This window comes from Carcharhinus amblyrhynchos, chromosome 31, assembly GCF_965287045.1.
Source record: "Carcharhinus amblyrhynchos chromosome 31, sCarAmb.v2.hapA, whole genome shotgun sequence".
NCBI lineage: Eukaryota > Metazoa > Chordata > Chondrichthyes > Carcharhiniformes > Carcharhinidae > Carcharhinus > Carcharhinus amblyrhynchos.
In genome coordinates, this window is record NC_137354.1 from 18034448 (window position 1) to 18057290 (window position 22843).

At 46.5% G+C, this 22843-nt stretch overlaps 1 protein-coding gene across 4 annotated transcripts in view; it reads left to right on the forward strand.

Moving 5' to 3' along the window:
* ptpn20 (protein tyrosine phosphatase non-receptor type 20) overlaps positions 1-22843 on the forward strand; it is a 276596-nt gene that overhangs the window by 232109 nt on the left and 21644 nt on the right. For 3 of the 4 annotated variants that reach the window (XM_080215794.1, XM_080215796.1, XM_080215795.1), the window contains 5 exons: positions 5798-5963; positions 9154-9230; positions 11789-11889; positions 15235-15365; positions 19236-19384. In XM_080215794.1, coding sequence (XP_080071920.1) covers positions 5798-5963; positions 9154-9230; positions 11789-11889; positions 15235-15365; positions 19236-19384 — 624 coding nt within the window. Of the gene's footprint in view, positions 1-5797; positions 5964-9153; positions 9231-11788; positions 11890-15234; positions 15366-19235; positions 19385-22843 lie in introns of those variants that run through there. The other variant, XR_013889733.1, reaches the window with a different exon arrangement.

The following is a 22843-nucleotide window of genomic DNA, read 5'->3' on the forward strand; positions in this document are numbered from 1 at the left end:
CAACGAGGGATGGGCAATAAATGCTGGCCAGCCAGTGACGAATGAATGAATGAATAAAAACAGTTTGAGATAATCTTCTCCATCATATCCCAAAGACCCAGGAAGTAGTCTCACAACACCAGGTTAAAATCCAACAGGTTTATATAAATCTGTTAAATAAACCTGTGGGACTGTAACCTGGTGTTGTGAGACTATTAACTGAGCCTACCCCAGTCCAATGCCGGCAACTCCACATCATCAAATCCTATCAGCAACTTGACTTGGATATAATTTTTTTTTTAATTCACTCGTGGGACATGGGTGTCACTGGCTGGCCAGCATTTATTGCCCATCCCTAGTTGCCCTTGAGAAGGTGGCGGTGAGCCACCATCTTGAATCGCTGAGGTCTATGTTCCGTGGGTTGACCCACAATGCCATGAGGGCTATGATTAACTACGATCACCATGCTGATTAACATCTAGTTCCTCCCATAGAAACATAGAAAATAGAGGCGGGTAGGATCATCCGGCCTTCCGAGCCTGTTGTATCTTCAATACAACCATGGATGATTCTTTATCTCAATGCTACACTTCTGCTCTCTACCCACATTCGTTAACTCCAGTAGAATCAAGAAATCTCTCAATTCTTCCTTAAGTATACTCAGTGACTTGTGCCTTCCAGAGCTTTCTGTGGTACAGAATCCCATCGATTCACCCACTCTCTGGAGTGAAGAGATAACTCCTCACCTCAATCCTAAATGGCCTAGCCCATATCGGGGGACAGTGACCCCTTGTTTTAGCAACACCCCTCTCCCCCACTGACTCCAACCACCCCATACCTCTGTGCACCCACCCCCATCCCTAACTCCCCCCCCGAAGCCTGAGGAAATGGGTGCTTCCTCTCGTGGGGCATTCTAGAGCGAAAGGTCATAGTCCTAGGATAAGGGGCAGCAATTTTAAAGCAGAGTTTGAGGAGAAACTACTTCTCCCAAAGAGTTGTGAATCTGTGGAATTCGCTGTCCCAAAGTGCGGTGGATGCTGGAGTGAATTTAAGGAGGAGTTAGACAGATTTTGAATGGGTTGAAGGGTTGTGGGGAGAAGGCAGGAAAATGGGGATGAGGAGTGTATCAGCCATGATCGAATGGTGGAGCGGACTCAATGGGCCAAATGGCCTAATTCTGCTCCTATATCATATGTATTTGTCTAGTCAACTCAGCCCTGTCAGAATATTTTTACATTTCAATGAGGTCTCCTCTCATTCTCCTGAACTCCAGACAACCCAATCGCTCCTCATACATAATCCCGTCATCCCAGGAATAAGTCTGATGGCCACTTTGTGCCACATCCAAGCAGTCATGCAGTTGGGAGAAGGTGCATGTCTTGTGCTGTATGTTTTACACAGTTAGAAAGTCACTTGACTTTTTTGAACGTCAACATTCTGGCACGTAACAGGCAGCAATCCGGTGGATTATCATCATTCTGACTGGCTTTCTCTAACAAGGGGCACTCCCCCTTCGCAATAGAGAAAGGACATTTCCCCTGGTTTTGTGTGTGTGTGTGTGTGTGTGTGTGTGTGTGTGGGTGGGGGGAGGGGGGTTCGGTGTTGTTGAGGGGGATGTGAGGTTTGGGGGTGGAGTGGTAGGGGGTAGTTAGAACCAGGGGACACAGTCTCGGAACAAGGGAGAGACCATTAAGTATTGCGATGAGGAGGAATTTCTTCACTCGGAGTGGTGAATCTTTACAATTCTCTGACCCAGTGCACTGCTCCTATGTTCCTATTAATACATGTCCTTTTCACATGTGTCAGGTGAAAGCTGCCGTAAACAATAAGAAGCCACGTGCGGAGAGCTGTGAGCTCCTCTCTGAAGCTGCAAACCTTCTCTCATTTTTGCAGAGAGGATTCTGGGAATGACGACAATATGGCTCCAAGTTGGAGACTAGAACCTTGTCTTTTTCATTCCTTATTTCCTTATTTTCTCGCTCACTTGCTCCTTCAGGCACGGGCGTGGGCAGCAGGGTGGCACACTGGTTAGCACTGCTGCCTCACAGCGCCAGGGACCCGGGTTCGATTCCCGGCATGGGTCACTGTCTGTGCGGAGTTTGCATGTTCTCCCCGTGTCTGCGTGGGTTTCCTCCGGGTGCTTTGGTTTCCTCCCACAGTCCTAAAGACGTGCTGGCTAGGTGCTAAATTCTCCCTCCGTGTACCCGAACAGCCACCGGAGCGTGGCGACTAGGGGACTTTCATGGTAACTTCATTGCAGTGTTAATGTAAGTCTACTTGTGACACTAATAAATCAACTTTAAAACTTTAAGCTCAGTTCACCCTAATGTCTTGCCATGTGTAGCCCTGTTCCTGCCAAAATTCTAGAATAAACCCTGGCTTTGGGATGCTTCACTATGTTGAAAAACAAGCTGTTCTTGTTCCTCTAGATAGTGGTGTCACGGAACCCGATGTGTAGCCTCAAGCACCTCACACCGTCCTCCAACTCTCATTTTTCCAACTGTTAACGCTTATCAAAGATAGATCGGCCATTGGTGAATACATTTGTGAGGGGCAATAGGGTGCATTCGGTGAAATACAGGAAGGGGGAAGTGGAAGGACCAGATTGAGTCATCTTTACAGCTGAAGAGGCTTTTGGGCCTGCTTACAAAATCACCCTGATGGCTGAACAGAAACAACACATTTCATTACAGTTATTTGAGAGCATGGTATTTAACAGGCTCACTTTGGGGCTTGTCTATGGAGAACATACTTCTGTTCAAGGCCACTTGATGGAGCTACAGCCCATCAGGATTCAAGGCCTGAAATGGAAGCCATCTTGGAAAGGGCCTAAGGCGTGGCCTTTGCTTCCATCACCCATGCCTTGATTGGCACTCCTGGGACTTTAGATCCCCACAGCGCATGCTGTCAGCATTCGACACGTTGGGTGCTCATTTGAGAAGGATTTGAGGAAGAATTTCTTCTCTCTGGTGAATCTTTGGAATTCTTTGCCCCAGGAAACTGGAGGCTCAGTTCTTGAACATTTCCAAGGCTGAGATCGATAGATGTTTAATCAGTCGGGGAATTAAGGGTTACAGAGATAAGGCAGCAAAGCGGACTTAGTGAGTGTTAGTTCAGCTCTGATCCTATTAAAAGGCAGGGCAGGCTCGAAGGACTGTTAGCTCAGTTATGATCTCATTAAATGACAGAATTGGCTCGAAGGGCTGAATGGCCTCCTCCTGTTTCTATTTCCTATGGGTGTTCCCCTGCCCTGCTTCTCAACTGGGACTCTGCGTCAAGTCAGCAGAGCTGTATTTCCTCTAATGTTTCCAACACGAGGTGGAAGAGTATGAGAATCTGCATGTTCGGTTTGAGATCAGGGATTTAACCCTTTATAAACCAGACCACATTGTTTTTTTCTAGCTGCACACAATACTCCAGTTGCAGCCTCTCCACTGCCTTGTATAGTTGCGACAATGCTTACCTTTATATTCTATTCCTTTAGCTATAAATCCCAACATTCCATTCGCTTTCTTTATTATCTGCGGTACTGCATGCTAGTTTTCTGTAACTCATGAACAAGGACACCCAGATCCCTCTGCACTGGAGCACCCCAAAGTCTCTCCCCATTTAGATAGATCACCTTCCCATTTTACGGACCACGGCTTCACACTTATCTACATTAAACTCCATCTGCCCCATTTTGGCCCACTCTCCCAGCCTACCAATATTCATTTGTAAAGTTTTTATTTCCTCGTTACAATTTACTGTCCCGCCTATTTTGTCATCTGTAAATTTGGCTATCGAGCCTTCTATCCGATATATATTGTAAATATTAGGGCCCAAAAATCGAACCCTGGGGCAGCCCATTTTGCCATCCGGAAAAAAAAAACCTATTTATCCCGACTCTCTGTCTTGTGGGGGTCCCAAGCAGTGATTGAAGGAGCTCAGATTCACTGGGTGGGATTCTCTGGCTTCCCCGCGGTATGTTTCCCGCGACGGGAGGCGGCGGCCATTGGCAGGCGGCAGGATCTTCTGGTCCCACTGCTGTCAATGGGACTCCCCTCACCCTGCCAGGAATCCCAAGATAGGGGTGCACCAACAGCAGGACTGGAAAATCTCACCGGCATGAACAACCAGAAACTTCCAGTCAGTGTTTCTTTCTCCTTCTGTTCTTGCTTCCCCCCCAAAAAAAAGAAACAGAAGGGAATGCTATTGTGATGTGGGTCTATCACAATGAATATATTGACTGGCTCAGTGATGACCCACTTGTACCTGGCTGGCTGGACTTGAACCCACAAGCAAAGATTTAAACATTTCAAGTGATGTAGTGGCAATGGGCTAGTATTCCAGCAGCCCTCATCATTCATCCTAATCATTGGGGCTGGGGTATATGCATTTGGAACTTGTTGATGGAGTTTGGGCATTTGGACTGGTTGGGATTGTTGCCAGTGCAGGCTCAGTGGGCCGAATGGCCTCCTTCTGCATTCTATGGTTTTTCTATAAGGCCTAAGATTGGAGTGTAGGTCAAACAATGGCCACCAAGATTAGGGTAAATATATTAGAAGATGAGATATGAGGGGAGAAGAATGAGGGGAGATCTCATTGAGACGTATAAGATGATGAATGGGATGGATAGGATAGAGGTGGAGAGACTCTTCCCGCTCAGAAAGGATGATAGGACTAGGGGGCACAGCCTCAAGATAAAGGGGGGGCGGTTTAGAACGGAGTTGAGGAGGAACTTCTTCACTCAAAGGGTGGTGAATCTCTGGAATTCTCTGCCCGTTGAAGTGGTGGAGGCTACCTCGCTAAATATTTTTAAGACGCGGGTTGATGGGTTTTTGATAAGAGAGGGGATTAAGGGTTATGGGGAGAGGGCGGGAAAGTGGAACTGAGCCACGACAGATCAGCCATGATCTTATTGAATGGCGGGGCAGGCTCGAAGGGCTAGATGGCCTACTCCTGCTCCTATTTCTTATGTTCTTATGTTCTCCCAGGTCTTCCAGTGCTCCCCTCCTGAAACTGCACTTTCCCTTCAGGGTCTGTCTCTAGCCCCATCCCATTCCCCCAACTCAAGTCTTCCCACCAAAGAGAGATTTCCTCTCCATTCATTTTCTTCTCTCATGTAAATTAGTCGACCTCTAACCCTGGCAGAAGGCTCTGCCGGGTAATGTGGATATAAAAGACCCCCAATGTCACCTTTTCTGAAGGCGAGCAGGGAATTCACACAGGGGCCAGGATTCTCCGATCTCATTCGCCCCGTGCCGCTATCAACAGGGATGGAGAATTAGGCGCTCAGCCCAAACTCCATTCACTGCAGCGGGATCGGAGAATCCCATCACGGGCGAGGTCGGAGAATCCCGGACAGTGTGTTGGCCAACGGTCATCCCCCCAGCATGCACCGCTGTGGGGAAGATTAGCTGTTTGTGGGACTTTGCTACGAGCAAATTGGCTGCCTTTCAGCAAAGTAATTCATTGGCTGCATGAAACACTCTGAGGCATTCTGAGGATGTGAACGGTGCTACATTAATGCAAGTTCTTCAACACGACCATCTCAATCTGTACCTGGGGGGCCAAATTGCAGAGTTAGACTTAGCTTGGTTGGTGTGTGATTGGGAAGAATAGTATAAATGGGGGAGTAACAGTCTGCAATGACGTAACTGATGCTTAAAGAAGCAGAAACCCATCGGAAAGAGGATTAGCACAGCCTTAAAGGAATGAAGGCAGAATAAATTGCGGCCAGTGGGTCAAAGTCGACGACAGAGTTGATGCATGCATTAGAGTGAAGATTTCTTTCAATGCCAATTATGATTTAAATCTTGCCACCTTTCTTCCTCAGGTGAATGGGGAGGATTTATCTGCTCTGTCTCACAGTGAGACTGTTGACGTCCTACGCAGGGTACAAGGTGTCGTAACGTTGACCGTCAGCAGAAAGCTGCTTGAGGATATGGAGGACGATCAACTCGAAGTGAAATCGGTGACCACAAAACAATTATTAGCTGCTGGTAAGAAATTCCTTGGGATTTTGTGAGCTGGACTCAGGGAATGGTAGAACAACTGTTCTAGCGAGTGAATATGAAGCTAAAATAATACTACAATAATATTAATACTATGATGGGGGCAGCACGGTGGCACAGTGGTTAGCACTGGTGCCTCACAGCGCCAGGGTTCGATTCCTGGCTTGGGTCACTGTCTGTGTGGAGTTTGCACATTCTCCTTGTGGATTTCCTCCGGACGCTCCGGATTCCTCCCACAGTCCAAAGATGTGCGGATTAGGTGGATTGGCCATGCTAAATTGCCCCTTGGTGTCAGGGGGATTAGCTAGGATTAGTGCATGTTGTTATAGTGATAGGGCCTGGGTGGGATTGTGATTGGTGCTGACTCGTTGGGCCGAATGGCCTCCTTGTGCACTGTAGGATTCTGTGAATATTTAATATTTAACATGAGTTGTTGTTTTAAAATGTTCAATGTTTCTATTTTCTAAAACAATATTTTTACGAATGGAATGTGCTGAATAGTTTGCAAATAACGTTTGTTCCAGTAGTGTCTTCTGATTGGCCCTCAGCCTGGTTCAATATGAAGAATAGCGTTTCACAGAATTGTTACCTTGCAGAATCATACAGGATCCCTACAGTGCAGCAGGAGGCCATTCGGCCCATCGATCCTGCACTGATAACAATCCCACCCAGACCCTATCCCCATAACCCCACGTATTTATCCCTGACACCAAGGGACAATTTAACATGGTCAGTCGATCTAACCTCACACCTTTGGACGCTAAGGCTGGAATTCTACTGGCACCCCTGCCCAAGGCTTGTAAACTCGTGCCCGAGGCCAACGGAGAGTGTCATTCTGTGCGTCTCGTCTGCCCCGAAATCGGGTAATGCTGGTAAAATCAGGGCCAAAGAGGAAATCCCCCGAACCCGCACATCTTAGGACACTAAAGGGCAATTCAGCACGGCCAATCCACCTAACCTGCACATCTTTTGACTGTGGGAGGAAGCTGGACCTCCCAGAGGAAACCCAGGCAGACACGGGGAGAATGTGCAGACTCCACACAGACAGTGACCCAAGCTGGGAATCGAACCCAGGTCCCCGGTGCTGTGAGGCAGCAGGGCTAACCACCGTGCCACAGCCTAAGATGTGTCATCATCCAGTGTATCACCAAGTGATTTTTGGAGAGACGGAGACCTGAAATAAAAGTCATTAGGGATCGGAGTCCTACTGACTCAAAAAAAATCACCCAGTGCGAGGGCGGAGCAGATTGAGTGTTACCCGTTTCTCAAATTTACATTGAGGTTCTTACAGCCCTGCTGGTCTTTGTCAATATGCAACAACTTTGTATTCGGACAGGCTTCACGCAGGCCTCCTGCCCTTTCCATATGCAGAATCTAACTGATGTGGGAAAGCAGAAACATCAAGTCCTGTTCGCGACAAACAGTCGCAAGTACTGTGTCTGTCCAAAGGTGGTCATTGGAGGAATGAGTCGGCAACACCTCATGCTGCCATCTAGTGACGTGGGGATGGACTCGCTGCCTTTGAATATTTCGACGTCTCTCTCCTTCTCTGATTTTCTGTGTTCGCCCAGACAAGGAGCGTGACATTCAGCGGGACGACCTTGGAGAGAGAGAGCTCCCGTTATTCCGGTCGCCATTGTGCTGTCAGATAAAGGGCCCTCACTAAGGCGTCAAATTCTGGCCTATAATCCCACACAAAAAGCAAACTGATAAAGACATCTCCAAAGGCATTGGGGCTGAAACGTACGCAACAACCTCAATCCAATATTGAAATTAAACCTGCGCTCTTTTCAGGCAGTAAGGAGAGCCACCTAAAAGAAAAGGTGCTGAGATGTTGACAATGATGTGACGGACAATGCTCAATTTGTTGTTAAGGCACTGTTTGCTCTTCAGACCAATCGAAGGATATTTAATTTTAATTCCACTGTACCTTCCCAATTCTGTAATCAGACACTCTTTCCCCTCCACCCTGGCTCTCTCAGCCCATACTCACACACTTTAAACACCCCCCATCTCCCCTAAACATAGGCCAAAGATTTTCGAAGCTTATTTATTAGTGTCATAAGTAGGCTTACATTAACACTGCAGTGAAGCTACTGTGAAAATCCCCTAGTCGCCACACTCCTGTTCAGGTTCACTGAGGGAGAATTTAGCATGGTCAATGCACCCTAACCAGTACATCTTTCAGACTGTGGGAGGAAACTGGAGCAAATGGCCTACTCCTCCTTCTAGTCTCTATGAATGTTTCACCCAGAGGAAACCCATGCAGGCATGGGAAGAATGTGCAGACGCCGCACAGACAGTGATCCAAGCCAGGAATTGAACCCAGGTCCCTGGCGCTGTGAGGCAGCAGTGCTAACCACTGTGCCACCGTGCTACCCTGTGGTCTAAGCACTCCGTATTTTGTCATCATGATTGCTGTTTTCAACAGAAGGGAAATCCTCCTCCAGCAGTAACATTCCTTCGGATGGCAGTATCCGTCAGGGCTATGCAAATGACAAATAAGTGTCACGGTGCCACAGTGATTAGCACTGCTGCATCACAACATTAGGGACCCAGGTTCGATTCCAGGCCTGGGTCACTGTCTGTGTGGAGTTTGCACATTCTCCCCGTGTCTGCATGGGTTTCCTCTGGGTGCTTTTGGTTTCCTTCCACACTCCAAAGCTGTACAAGTTAGGTGCATTGGCCATGCTAAATTGTCCCTTCGTGTCAGGGAAATTTGCAGGGTAAATGCGTGCAGTTGCGGGGATAGAGCTTGGGTGGGATTTTGTTGGTGCAGACTCGATGGGCCGAACAGCCTCCTTCTGCACTGTAGGGATTGTGTGAGACAACGTAAAGGTGGTCTGAAGCAGGAACAGAAAATACTGGAAAATCTCAGCAGGTCTGACAGCACCTGTGGAGAGAGAATAGGGCCAGCGCTTCGAGTCTGGATAACTCTTCGTCAAAGCTAACGCAAGACTGGACCCCATAACCTTGTGATTCAGAGATAAGAATGTAATCAACTCACCCATGTCTTTACTAGTTGTGATCACTAATTTCTTAGATTTGTGATTTTCATTTTTATTTAATATGGAAGTGTTTATGCTCTCTCTTTGGGAATATATCTTCTGCTCTGTAATCTTGTATATTTGTATCAATATTTGATGATGTTAATGTAGATTTATTATTTCCTCGCCAGACATACAATTCCCACAGCACAATCCACTCGGGTTTGCTCTCGAACACTCAAGCGGGGCCCCGGGAGGCTCCTGTGAGGTAAGAGTAAAGTGTCCGCCAACACACGTGACCTCTGCCCCCTGACCCCGCCAGAGCTTCCAGGGTGAGGCCAGTAAAGTTAAAGTAAATACTGGCAGGAGCCAGAAGGGGCTAAAGATTTGGCTCCAGATTTCTTTTTATTTTTATTTGTTCATGGGATTACTGCCCTTCCATGATGGCGTTTGAGAGTCACCCACGTTGCTGTGGGTCTACAGTCACATTTTTTTCTATTTATTCATGGGGCATGGGTGTTGCTGACTGGCCAGCATTTATTGCCTAGTTGCCCTTGGAGGGCAGTTAAGAGTCAACCACATTGCTGTGGCTCTAGAGTCACATTTAGGCTAGACCGGGTAGGGATGGCAGATTCCCTTCCCTAAAAGGACATTAGTGAACCATTTGGGTTTTTACAACAATTGACAAAGGTTTCATGGTCATCATTAGACTTTTATTCCCAGATATTTATTGTATTGAAATTTTATCATCTACTGTCGTGGTATTTGAACCTGGGTCCCCAGAGCAATGCCATGGATTCCTGGGTTACTAGCCCAGTGACAATACCACTACACCACTGCCTCTTCTTTGTTGCTTGCTACAGGCATTTACTCCACACACGGGCTCAGTGTAATTTCTGCCGTGTATTGAGAATAAAGACCAGCCATTCTAGAATAAGTAGGCAGCAGGGTGGCACAATAGTGCAGGCTGCTGCCTCACAGCGCCAAGGATCTGGGTACAATTCCGACCTTGGGTGACTGTCTGTGTGGAGTTTGCAAATTTTCCCTGTGTCAGCATGGATTTCCTCTGGGTGCTCTGGTTTCCTCCCATAGTCCAAAAATGTGGTTAGGTGGATTGGCCATGCTAAATATGTAGGGTTATGAGGATAGGGTTTGGGTGGGTTTGATGTTTGTGTAGGCTCGATGGGCTGAATGAGATGATAATCCCATTTCCCTGATCCTTTTCAATAACTCTTGTTTCTAGTTTACACATTTTCAGCTAAAAAGATGAAACAAAGCATTCATAATCATACACAATTTGCATTTGTAATGTAACGTATTATATAATAAATAATAATGATTACAGATGTTTCTGATCATAGCAACTCTTCCAATAAAACAGAAAGTTATCCTCAGCTTGCTTCTAGTTCCATTTGCTGTTTACCTTAAATCCTACGGTTAATAACATTCACACAGGCAGCCCAGTAGCACAGTGGTTAGCACTGCCCAAGTCCCAGGGACCCGGGTTTAATTCCAGCCTCGGGCCACTGTGTGTGTGGCGTTTGCACGTTCTCCCCCGTGTCTGCGTGGGTTTCCTCCGGGTGCTCCGGTTTCCTCCCACAGTCCGAAAGACGTGCTGGTTAGCCAATGCTAAATTCTCCCTCGGTCTACCTGAACAGGCACCAGAGTACGGCGACTAGGGGATTTTCTTTGCAGTGTTAATGCGAAGCTACTCGTGACTAATAAATAATTACAAATTGAATAATAAAAACAGTGGCTGGAATTTTCCAAATCCGAAGGCAAGGATTCTCCAATCCCGCTGCAGTGAATGGAGATTTGGCTGAGTGCCAAATTCCCGATTCCCACCAGCTGTGGTGAAGTGATATGACGTGACAGATTCCTTCTCTGTTTCCCTTAAATCGACAATCTACCCTCCCCCATTGACATTTCAAAATTCAAAACCTTTGTGGAGAATATTCTCAACAGGGCTAAATAGACATCATAGAGATTTACAGCATGGAAACAGGCCCTTTGGCCCAACTTGTCCATGTTGCCTCTTTTTTTTAACCACCTAAGCTAGTCCCAATTGCCCGCATTTGGCCCATATCCTTCTATGTCCATCGTACCCATATAACTGTCTAACTGCTTTTTAAAAGACAAAATTGTACCCGCCTCTACTACCACCTCTGGCAGCTTGTTCCAGACACTCACCACCCTCTGTGTGTGGAATAATTGCCCCGTGAACACTTTTGTATCTCTCCCCTCTAGTTTTAGACTCCCCACCTTTAGGAAAAGATTTTGACTATCTCATTGATCTATGCCCCCCATTACTTTATAGACCTCTATATGATTACCTCTAAGTCTCCTACACTCCAGGGGAAAAAAGTCCCAGTCTATCCAGCATCAAACTATCAAATCTCAATAGCATCCTAATAAATCTTTTCTGCACTAGTTTCTAGTTTAATACTATCCTTTCTATAATAGGGTGACCAGAACTGTACACATAGATGTCTCAACTCCTGTATTCAGTGTTCTGACCAGTCAAACCAAACCAAATGCCTTCTTCACCACTCTATCCGTCACTCTACAGATGTCTTGGTATTTCTCAGAATGTCAGTTACTCCGCAGATTTGGGGAAAGTTTTACAGGCAGATTCAATTGAGGCATCCAGAAAGGAATTGTGCTGTTATCTGAATAGGACGAATGGTCAGGCTTAGGAGGAGATGGCAGGGGAAATGGCATTGAGCTCATTCAGACCGCCGGTGATAACACGACGGGCTGAATGGCCTCCTCCTGCCCCGTAGCCATTCTGTGACTCACCTTTCCTCCCTGCCCGCTGCTTTGCAGAATCCAGGGAATACTGCCGTCCGTCTGATGCGTTCTACTGGAGAGCAGAATGGGAAGCCCCACTTCAATGTCACAGGAAGCCTGGAGCACAGCTCTGACTGGTAACTAAATACTGGTGATTTATTCCGTAATCTTAACTCTGATGTTTGACAATATCACTGTGACCCTCTGATTGCTCTGTGGTGTACTGCTTCGAGAAGTGTGGGATTAACCCTCTGGACCTGGCAGGTTAGGTGGCCTGTGCTGCATTAGCTGAGCTGTAGCAGCACTGAGATTGTGCCTGGACTGGAAATGTGAAGTGTCAGCTCGAGTTCCAGCGACTAATTTTACAGAAGGTACCAGTGCCCAAATCGCAGGGGAAGGACTAGACTGGGTTCAGTTCTGACACCTCACACAATTGAACTGTGTGACTGCAGACTCATGGGATCGTGTTCAAACACTGGCTTTCTGATCAAGGTACCAGACTTGGTAGAATGCACTTGCATAAGAAGTTATGACTTATAGAATCCATTTCCTCTCATCAATCAATGCGTTCAGGAGAAGAGGGGAGGAAATTCAAAGAGGGTGGCACGGTGGCACAGTGGTTAGCACTGCTGCCTCACAGCATCAGGGACCCGGGTTCAATTCCCGGCCTGGGTCACTGTCTGTGTGGAGTTTGCACATTCTCCCCGTGTCTGCGTGGGTTTTCTCTGGATGCTCCCACGATCCGGAAGACATGCTGGTTAGGTGGATTGGCCGTGCTAAATTCTCCCTCAGTGTACCCGAACAGGTGCCGGAATGTGGCAACTGGGGGATTTTCACAGTAACTTCACTACAGTGTTAACGTGAGCCAACTTGTGACACTAATAAATAAACTTTAATGATGGCACAGTGGTTAGCACTGCTGCCTCACAGCGCCAGGGACCCAGATTCAATTCCGGCCTCGGGTCACTGTCTGTGTGGAGTTTGAATATTCTCCTCGTGTCTGCATGGGTTTCCTCTGGGTGCTCCAGCTTCCTCCCACACTCCAAAAGATGTGCAGATCATGCCAAATTGTCCCTTAGTGTCCTGGGATGCATAGGTTAGAGGGATTAGCGAGTTAAGTATGTGAGGTTACAGGGATGGCACTGTAGCGATTCTTTGATTATTACAGTGTACTGTTATGCAGGAGATATATAGTGTACTGTTATATGGTATGCTATTATTCATTGTACTGTTATATGGTATACCACAATTCAGTGTACTGTTATATGGTGTACTCTTATTCAGTGTACTATTATTCAGTGTACTGTTCTACAGTATACTATTATATGGTATACTATTATTTAGTGTACTGTTATACAGTATACTGTTGTACAGGGGATATACAGCATACTGTCATATGGTATACTATTATTCAGTGTACTGTTATATAGGAGATATACAGTATACTGTTATATGGTATACTCTTATTCAGTGTACTGTTATACAGTATACCGTTATACGATGTACTGTTATACAGGAGATATACAGTGTACTGTTATCCAATACACGTTGCACAATATTGAATGTTACATTTTATAAATGTCTGGAGGTTTACACCATGTGACATAGAAGGGAGTCAATTTCCATAGACATTCTCTCAATCTTTGGAACATTCAGAGAAATTCTCCTTCCTGTTTTTTTCCCTGAATGTCTGGGGCAAAGTTAGTGCAGGACAGATTCAGGCAGATATTCACTCCTGTTGTGTTATAAATAAAACTATATTTCTAGCTCCTGGGAATGAAATCGGGAGACTTTCCCCACTGAACGATCTGAGAGTGGACCTGTACCCACTGGAAATTCCCACTGGATTTTTCCAAAACTCATTCCTGGAATGATGAGATTGGAATTTACTCACCATTCTGAGGAGTTGATGGATAAAAGGCAGTTTACCATGTTGGTGTGATGTTAGCCTCACATATAGCCCAACCAGGATGAGGAATACAAGAGTAGGAGTGGACCATTCAGCCCATCGAACATGTTCCGCCTTTCAACATGATCATAGCTAATCTTGGCTTCAACTCCATTTTCCTGTCCAGCTCCATAATTTCATGAGAGGCCAAAAATCTCTCTATCCCAGTCATAAAGATATTTCACAACATCAGGTTAAAGTCCAACAGGACTTTATCACAAATTGGAATCACAAATTCTCGGAGTGCTGCTTCTTCATCAGGTGAAGGAGGAAAGAGTAGCATTCTGTAAGCTCGTGATTCCAAATAAACCTGTTGGACCTTAACCTGGTGTTGAGAGACTTCTTACTGTGTTTACCCCAGTCCAACACCGGCATCTCCACATTAAAGATATTCAACAATGTAGCAAGTACCATGCTTTGGGTGGCAAATTCCAAAGACTCACAACCCATTGAGTGAAGAAACTTCCTCTTATCTCAGTCCTAAAGGACCGCACCCCCGCCCCCACCTGCTGCCCCCTCACTCCCTCCCTTATCCCGGGACTGCGCCTCCATGTTCTAGAGTCCCTGACTAGTGGAGCCAATCTCTCAGCATCTACCCTAAAGGACACCACCTTTCACTCTCTAAAGGACTTGGGTGAACTAGTAATTGAGAGAATGGGGGGCAGTGGGGAGGGTAGTTACACTAACGCAATGGCTTCTTTTACTGAAACCCAACTTTCTCTTTTATGTCTTATTCTGTTACTTTTTAAAAAAAAAGAATTATTATGTAAGGGCACCAGCTCAATGTAGTAAGAATATCTTATGGGTGGCACGGTGGTTGGCACTGCTGCCTCACAGCACCAGGGACCCAGGTTCAATTCCTAGCTTGGGTCACTGAGCTTGTGGAGTTTGCACATTCTCATGGGTTTTCTCCGGGTGCTCCACTTCCCTCTCACAAACCAAAATGTGTAGGTTAGGTGGATTGGCCATGCTAAATTGCCCCGTAGTGTCCGAAGATCTGCAGGTTAGGTGGATTGGCCATGCTAAATTGCCCCGTAGTGTCCGAAGATCTGCAGGTTAGGTGGATTAACCATGGTAAATTTCCCCTTAGTGTCCAAAGATGTGTAGTTTAGGGGGATTGGTCATGCTAAATTACCCCTTTGTGTCCAAAGATGTGCAGACAAGGTGGATAGGCCATGTTAAATTGCTCCTTAGTGTCCAAAGATGTGTGGGTTAGGGGGATTGGCCATGATACATTGTCCCTTAGTGTCCAGAGATGTGTGGGTTAGGTGGATTAGCAGGGTCAATGCGTGGGTTATAGGTATAGGGCAAAGGTAAGAGTGTGGATGAGAATATCTTTGAGAGAGTTGGCAGAGACCTGATGGGCTGAATGGCCTCTTTCTGCTCTTTAGGGATGGTCATGGTTCTTAGTTATGGTACTCTGACAAGGGGAATCTTTAATTGATTTGAAAAGACATGCAAGGTGAGTAAGTTATGAACTTTGTGTGCGTGAAACAGGGGGGAGTCAGCCATTCAATTTGCTTTTGTGTTAAAGCTCAGTGAATTGCAAGCAGAGTCACTCAAGAGGGAAGTGTGAAGAGGAAGAGGAAGAATACAGTTCCGACGGCTGGAGTAGTGAAGAGGAGAAACCTCGTTCCTCATGCAGAGTACCTGCTCCCCCTACAGGTAAGCCTCAGGATAACAGGCCTTCCCAACCAGACACTATAGTTACAGGAAAGATTGTACAACCCTGAACAAAAAAGGTAAGCTGTGACTCCTTTAGAAAAGAAAGTGGGTTCTGTACCAGAAAATTATAATGTTGCACTCAGTAAAACATTGCTACAAGGAATTGTTATAGAAACTAGAAGCAGGAGTAGGCCATTTGGCCCTTTAAGCCTGCTCCACCATACATTTTGATCATGGCTGATCATCAAGTTCCATATCCTGATCCCCCCAAGAGCTATGTCTAATTTATTCTTGAAATCAGACAATGTTTTGGCCTTAACTACTTTCTGTGGTAGTGAATTCCACACATTCACCACCCTCTGGGTGAAGATCTCATTGAGACGTATAAGATGATGAATGGGATGGATAGGATAGAGGTGGAGAGACTCTTCCCGCTCAAAAAAGACACTAGGACTAGGGGGCACAGCCTCAAGATAAAGGGGGGGCGTTTTAGAACGGAGTTGAGGAGGAACTTCTTCACTCAAAGGGTGGTGAATCTCTGGAATTCTCTACCCGTTGAAGTGGTGGAGGCTGCCTCGCTCAATATTTTCAAGAAGCGGGTTGATGGGTTTTTGATAAGAGAGGGGATTAAGGGTTATGGGGAGAGGGCCGGAAAGTGGAACTGAGCCACGACAGATCAGCCATGATCTTATTGAATGGCGGGGCAGGCTCGAAGGGCCAGATGGCCTACTCCTGCTCCTATTTCTTATGTTCTTATGTTCTTAAATTTCTCCTCACCTCCGTTCTAAAAGGTTTACCTCTTATCCTCTAATGACCTCTAATGACCTCAAATGACCCTAGTTCTGGATTCCCCCACCATCGGAAACATTCTTTCTGAAACTATCCTGTCTAACCCAGTTACGATTTTATAACTTTCTACGAGATGCCCTCGCACTCTTCTAAACTCCAGTGAATATAATCCGAACCGATTTAGTCTCTCCTCAAATGGCAGACCTGCCATCCCCAGGAATCAGCCTGGTAAACCTTTGCTCTACACCCTCAATAGCAAGGACATCTGTCGGCACGGTACCACAGTGGGTTAGCACTGCTGCTTCACAGCTCCAGGGACCTGGGTTTGATTCCCGGCTCAGGTCACTGTCTGTGTGGAGTTTGCACATTCTCCTCGTGTCTGTGTGGGTTTCCTCCAGGTGCTCCGGTTTCCTCCCACAGTCCAAAGATGTGCGTGTTAGGTTGATTGGCCGTGCTGAAATTGTCCCTTAATGTCCTGAGATGTGTAGGTTAGAGGGATTAGTGGGTGAAATATGTAGGGATATGGGGGTAGACCCTGGGTGGGATTGTGGTCGGTGCAGACTCGATGGGCTGAATGGCCTCTTTCTGCAGTATAGGGTTTCTATGATCCTTCCTCAGATAAGGACACCAAAATTGCACAAGTGTGGCCTCACAAACACCGATACAATTGCAGCAAAACATCCCTATCCCAAACTTAAAGATGCATAATTGTTCATTTTATACGGCGCACATATACTATTGGTAATGTTAAGGCTGGAAACAAAATCCATTAAAGGTTCAGGGTTAATTCTCAGCGAGTGCACTTTTCGCACTCTCAGCTGGACTATAGATAGAGCAAAACTTTATTCCTCACTGACCCTTGCTGCCACTTTTGTGGCCCCTTCTGTCTCCAGACCCTCTCTATCTTTTGGTAGTCTGCAATGATACCTCGCATGTCCCACTGGCATCAGGCATGATGCACCATCACCTCTGAGTCAGAAGGACAGAGACCCAAATCTCACTCCAAAGGCCCAAGGCCATCATCCAGGTTTAAACCCAGTCTCTAACTGAGGGAGTGCGCCACTGTTGAAGGTGCTACCTTTTAGATGGGACATTAAGATGGCTGCCCTGCCAAGGGGATCTAAAAGATTCTTACCAGAAGAGCACAGAAGTACTACCCAGTGCTTCAACTGAAGTTCATCCCTCAGCCAACATCAGAAAAAGAAATTGACCATAAAACCGTAAGAAATAGGAGCAGAATTAGACCATTCGGCCCATTGAATCTGATCCACCATTTAATCATGGCTGATGTGATTCTCTCCCCATTCTCCTGCCTGCTCCCCATAACCCTTGATCCTCTTATTGATCAAGAATCTATCTACCCCTGTCTCAATGACCCGGCCTCCACAGCCCTCTGTGGCAATGAGTTCCACAGATTCACCACCCTCTGGCTGAAGAAATCCCTCCTCATCTCAGTTTTAATGGAGTGTCCCTTCACTCTGAGGTTGTGCCCTCGAGTTCAAGTCTCTCCCACGAGTGGAAACATCCTCTCCACGTCCACTCTATCCAGGCCTCTTAGTATTCTGTAAGTTTCAATTAGATCCCCCGCTCATCCGTCTAAACTCCATCGAGTACAGACCCAGAGTCCTCAACCACTCCTCCTATGACAAACCCTTCATTGACCAATACCTTGCTGCTGTTAGGTGGATCTTACTGGGTGCACACTGGTTGTTGTATTTTTCCACATTGAAAGAGTGACTACATTGAGTATGGAGGTCAGGTGGGGCAGTCTCTACCTCTGAGCTGGAAGCTCCAGGTTCGAGTCCCACCCCAGGACTTGATGGCCAAGGAAAGTGCGTTCATAACGTGGCCAAACAGGTTGAGTATCAACTTAAAATCCTTCCAAAGACGCCAATGGCTGGCGGTAAGTGTGGGACAGCCTCCTGGTCAGCCAGGCTTGATGTGGAGTGGTGCCCCCTCAAGATATAAGCCTCCTGGAGACAGACTAGTGACCTGTTTCAACAAAAGAACTTAAATCGTTGAATCCCTACAATGCAGAAGGGAGCCATTCGGCACATCAAATTTACACCAGTCAAAATCCCAGGACCCATTCCCTTTACCCCACTAATCCCCTGACACTGGGGGCAATTTAGCATGGCCAATCAACCTAACCCGCATACCTTTGGACTGTGGGAGGAAACCAGAGCACACCCACGCAGACACAGGGAGAACATGCAAACTCTGCACAGTCACAGACCCAAGCCGGGAATCAAACTCAGGTCCCTGGCGCTGTGAAGCAGCAGTGCTAACCACTGTGCCACCAAGTCTGCCTGGAAGCTAAAGGAAGAAAAGAGAAACGACAATAACATTTCAATTTGGCTGTGAACTGCTTTGGGACATGCGAAGGTTGTGTAATTTGTTGTATCTGTGCAAATTGTCTTTTGATCGAGAACCCCAATTTCTGGCACAAACATCTGGAGATGAGAAGGGTAAAACTGATGCATCGCAATCCACAATACCTGGAGAATTGTGAACAGTTTTGGTTCCCTTATTTGGGGAAAGGTGTAGTGGCATTGGAGGCAGTTCAGAGGAGGTTCATTAGATTGATTTCAGAGATGAGGGGTTTTGTCGTGTGAAGAGAGATTGAACAGTTTAGGCCGATACTCTAGAATTTAGAAGAATGAGGGGAGATCAAATTGAGGTGTACAAGATGATAAAATGTATGGGTAAAGTAGACGTGGAGCGGATGCTTCCTCTTGTGGGACATTCTGGGACGAGAGGCCTTGAGATAAGGAGCAGCAAATTAAAAACAGAGTTGAGGAGAAACTACTTCTCCCAAAGGGTTGTGAATCTGTGGAATTCGCTGCCCTAAGGAGGAGTCGGATAGATTTTTAATGGGTCATGGGGAAAAGGCAGGAAAATGGGGATGAGGAGCATATGAAGCCATGATCGAATGGCGGAGCGGACCCAATGGGCCGAATGGCCTAATTCCGCTGCTATATCTTATGAGCTGGTATAAAATCCTACGCCTGAGATCTTTCTGATGTGACCTTGCTTCCAGAGTTCACCAAGCTGTTGTGTGTTTTTCTCTGCCTCTGTTAGGCAAACCCATGGTGTCAGAGTTTGAGCTGATCAGCTGGCCGGTGGTGAAGAACACGGTGGGCAGTAAGTACGCCGGAGAGAACCTGGAGTCTCTCATTGCAAACCTTCAGCAGCAAGTGGAGCAGCAGCAGCCTCTTAAGGAGTTTACGGTATGTTAGAGTGAAAGCTCCAGGTGGATAGTCTGTTATCCTCCCCGCAAGCACCAGAGATGCAGTGGCAGATTAACTACCACCCGAACCCCTAGGCTGAGCTTTAGTAAGGCCCCTTTACTAGAGCATGACAATAAACTCTTCGTTGCATTTATTTTGTATTTATTTGCATGTAGTACAAGTCCAGGGGTGAAGCTTCTTTATTTATAGGTATTTATTATATTAATTCACTCACAGGGTATAGTTATAAAAATTTATTCACCCTTAAAACCAATTTCTTTTTGTTCTCGGGCCCCCCTCCCTTCTGGGCCCCTAGGCTTAAGCCTACTCGGCCTAATGGTTAATCCGCCACTGCCAAGATGTCTTGAGACTATCACGGGGGCTTGTGTTTCCTGCTCCATGACTTTGTTAGGGCTGGGGAGGGTAACCAGAGTTAAACCAAGCTCAGGAGAACAGGAGTGCATTTGCGGGGAGGTGCTGGCCTAGTGGTATTATCGCCAGACTATTCGTCAGAAACTCACCTAATCGAGTTTCTGGGGACCCAGGTTCGAATCCCGCCACAGCAGATGGTGGAATTTGAATTCAATAAAAAATATCTGGAATTAAGAATCTCCGGATGGCCATTGTCGAAAAAACCCATCTGGTTCACTAATGTCCATTAGGGAAGGAAATCTGCCATCCTTACCTGGTCTGGCCTACATGTGACTCCAGAGCCACAGCAATGTGGTTGACTCTCAACTACCCTCAGGCAACTAGAGGTGGGCAATAAATCCTGGCCAGCCAATGACACCCATGTCCCACAATTGAATAAAATAAGAAAGTCAGGGCAAATATTTGTGAAGGAAGGGATTCTACGATGAGAGAACAAGCAAAGGTTGGGTCAGTAAGGCTGCGATGGTGGAGATAGCAGGTTGGGAGAGTAGCGAGAGCTGGTTGAGGTGGGAGATGGAGGGAGCAACAGCTTCCATGACCAATTCGTGCATACGAACATGAATTAGGAGTAGGAGTCGGCCATTCGGCCCCTCGAACCTGCTCTCCCATTCAATTAGATCACGGCCTATCTGACTGTAACTTAACCCTACATTCCTGCTGATCCCCAATAACCTTTCACCTCCTCCCCTTGTTCATCAAGAACCTAGCTAGCTCTGTTTTAAAATATTCAAATATTTCCTTTAGAGGAAGACAGTTCCAGAGACTCATGATCCTCTGAAGGAAATAATTCCTCCTCATCTCCATCTTAAATTAGTTTTAAACACTGACCCAGTAGGTGTCAGTAATATAATGATATGCAAATACATTGCAAAACCTCGCTGCGGTTTTATTTGCAAAGTGGGAAAAAGCCATTTAGCGATATATAAAGTGTCATTCAATGCCTGAGATACATCCATATTTAAAATACAGGGACATGGGCAGCACGGTGGTGCCTCTCAGCGCCAGGGACCCGGGTTCGATTCCCGGCTCGGGTCACTGTCTGTGCAGAGTCTGTATGTTCTCCGTGTGGGTTTCCTCCGGGTGCTCTGATCTCCTCCCACACTCCAAAGATGTGCGGGTTAGGTTGATTGGGCATGCTAAATTGACCTTAGCGTCAGGGGGATTAGCAGGGTAAACATATGGCATTATGGGAATAGGGCCTGGGTAGGATTGTTGTTGATACAGACTCAGTGGGCCGAATGGCCTCCTTTGCACTGTAGGGATTATATGATTCTATGAAACATCTCTTTAAAACTATGGGTTTGTGGAGCATAGTTTCTACACTCTATCCACCAATTTCCCTTATCTGTCGGAGGAAGATTCCCAATCCATTGAGGCAGATTATGGTTCTATCATCATTGCTTCAAAAACAATAGTTACTATTTTATTGAGACATATCGGATTCTCGGGGGGATTGACAGGGTCGATGCTGAGAGGTTGTTTCCTCTGGTGGGAGAGTCTAGGACCAGAGGGCCCCAGAGTAAGGGGGTCGCCCGTTTGAGACACAGATGAGGAGGAATTTCTTCTCTCAGAGGGTGGTAAATCTGTGGAATTCTTTACTCAGAGGGCTGTAGAGGTCGGGTTAAGGATGTTCAATGCTGAGACAGACGGATTTTTAATCAGTAAGGGAATCAAGGGTGATGGGGATAAGGCAGGAAAACGGAGTTGAGTAAGGTACTCTGTCAGAGAGTCAGTGCAGACTTGATAGGCTGTATCTGTTCTATACTGTAAGGATTCTCTGATTCGAAAAACATACGGGAGCAGGAGTTGCCCATTCAGCCCCATGAGCCTACTCCACCATTCAATAAGGTCATGGCTGATCTGATGGTGGCACAATGGCCAGCATTGCTGCCTCACTGTGCCAGGGACCCAGGTTCCATTCCAGCCTTGGGTGGCTGTGTGGAGTTTGCACGTTCTCCCCAAGGGTTTCCTCTGGGTGTTTTGGTTTCCTACCCCAGTCCAAAGATATGCAGGTTCGGTGGATTGGCCATGTAAATTGCCCTTTAACGTCCAAAGATGTGCAGGTTAGGTGGATTAGCCATGCTAAATTGCCCCTCAATGTCCAAAGATGTGCAATTAGATGGATTGGCCATGCTAAATTGCCCTTTAGGGTCCAAAGATGTGCAGGTTCAGTAGATTGGCCATGCTAAATTGTCCTTTAGGGTCCAAAGATGTGCAATTAGATGGATTGGCCATGCTAAATTGCCCTTTAGTGTCCAAAGATGTGCAGGTTAGGTGGATTGGCCATGCTAAATTGCCCTTTAGTGTCCAAAGATGTGCAGGTTAGGTGGATTGGCCATGCTAAATTGACCCCCTTAGTGTCCACTATGGGGGCGGTTCTGGGTAAGAGGCTCTTTCAGAGAGTCATTGCAGACTCGATGGGCTGAATGGCCTCCTTCTGCACTGTTGGGACTCTACGATTCTATGAATCTTACAGTCAGCATTAAGACAACAAAATCTCTTCCCCATTTTTGAGTGATGTTTGTATTTAACATTACAATTGATGCTTGAGTTAAAAGAATTGAGAGCAGAAGCAGATAATTGTAGAAGTGTGGAATATAATGGCCAGTGTGTTCAACCTCTGTCGCAAGCATTGAACAGCAGAAAGGTTATTTTCTAAAAATAGTCACGTAAATACACTTCATTGTGTAATCTCTAGAAGCCAAAGGCTCTTTTAAATCTGGGCATCCGATGGCACAGCGCACAGCTGTGCCAGAGAGCGAGAAGTAATATTGCCTTGAATTTAAACAGGCATTACTAACATGCCTTTAATCTAATGCACGTTTCCGAGGCTGACCAGGGAGATCCAATTCAACAAGACAAGAGGCAAGTTGTCCCTCAGTGACAGATTTGTTCTCACCCTTGCCAAATTGCAGTTCACGCCACCGAAAGGGCCTCGCTCATCCTGCGGCCCTGGCTGGGCATCAAACATGTGCCGGGCCGGATGGAGGGGTGGCAGCGAGAGGTGGGAGAGAGTCGGGCAAGCTG